Consider the following 824-nt stretch of genomic DNA (forward strand, 5'->3'; position numbering starts at 1 on the left):
GTGTGTCATAACCATGCCTCTCCTCCTTGTACACCTGTGCCTTGTAAGATAATACAAAGCATTCATCAGCCATTTGCTCCCCTCTTCCTCCAGGACATTGCAGCACATGAGCTAGGCTATCCCCCCAGCAGACCACATCAAACAGGGCAGCTTTGTTCCTGCACCAGCCAGTAATCCCCAGTACATGCACTGATCACAACACACAGAGAGGGATAGAGAGGGAGAAGGAGAGGGGGGCAGTGCTGGGAGCCCCCCCAAGATCGATATTTGGCAGCCTTGCTGCAACTTGCTGCAGTCTGAGTGGAAGAAGAAGAAGAGAGAAAAAAAAGAAAAGAAAGAAGAAGCATCATCAGCATCAGCAGCACCGTGCATAGGAAGTGACCGGGAGAGCCACAAATGTCACATGTGCTGGTTACGGCGACCTGGAGCCTCATCAGCAGCATCAGCACCGATCTTGTGGAGGATGCTGCGCCAAGCCATCCACACTGGGCTCAAGTCATTCTTCTACAGGCTGGGCTTGTTCGTCAGCAGGCACCCGGTGTTCTTCCTCACCCTCCCCCCCCTCCTCACCATCATCTTCGGCTTCCTCTTCTTCAGCCGCTACAAGCCCGACTCTGACCTGGAAGCCCTGGTGGCCCCCAGCCACAGCCTGGCCAAGATCGAGCGCAGCCTGGCCAGCAGCCTCTTCCCACTGGACCAGTCCAGGGAGCGACTCTACTCCGACCTGCACACCCCCGGCAGGTACGGCCGGCTCATCGTCCTCAACAAGCCCGGGGGCAACGTGCTGGCTCAGGCGGAGCGCATCCTGCGAGTGCACCGGGCGG

General features: G+C 57.6%; 1 protein-coding gene across 1 annotated transcript in view; it reads left to right on the plus strand.

Moving 5' to 3' along the window:
• The first annotated feature begins 323 nt into the window (after positions 1-323).
• Positions 324-824, plus strand: part of LOC108802106 (patched domain-containing protein 4-like) — a 7,254-nt gene continuing 6,753 nt past the window's right edge. The window contains exon 1 of the mRNA XM_018573993.1: positions 324-820. Coding sequence (XP_018429495.1) covers positions 404-820 — 417 coding nt within the window. The 5' untranslated portion in view covers positions 324-403. The remainder of the gene's footprint in view (positions 821-824) is intronic.

The sequence above is a fragment of the Nanorana parkeri genome, unplaced genomic scaffold (genome assembly GCF_000935625.1).
Source record: "Nanorana parkeri isolate BGI_ZX_2015 unplaced genomic scaffold, ASM93562v1 scaffold2663, whole genome shotgun sequence".
In the NCBI taxonomy this organism is placed as follows: domain Eukaryota; kingdom Metazoa; phylum Chordata; class Amphibia; order Anura; family Dicroglossidae; genus Nanorana; species Nanorana parkeri.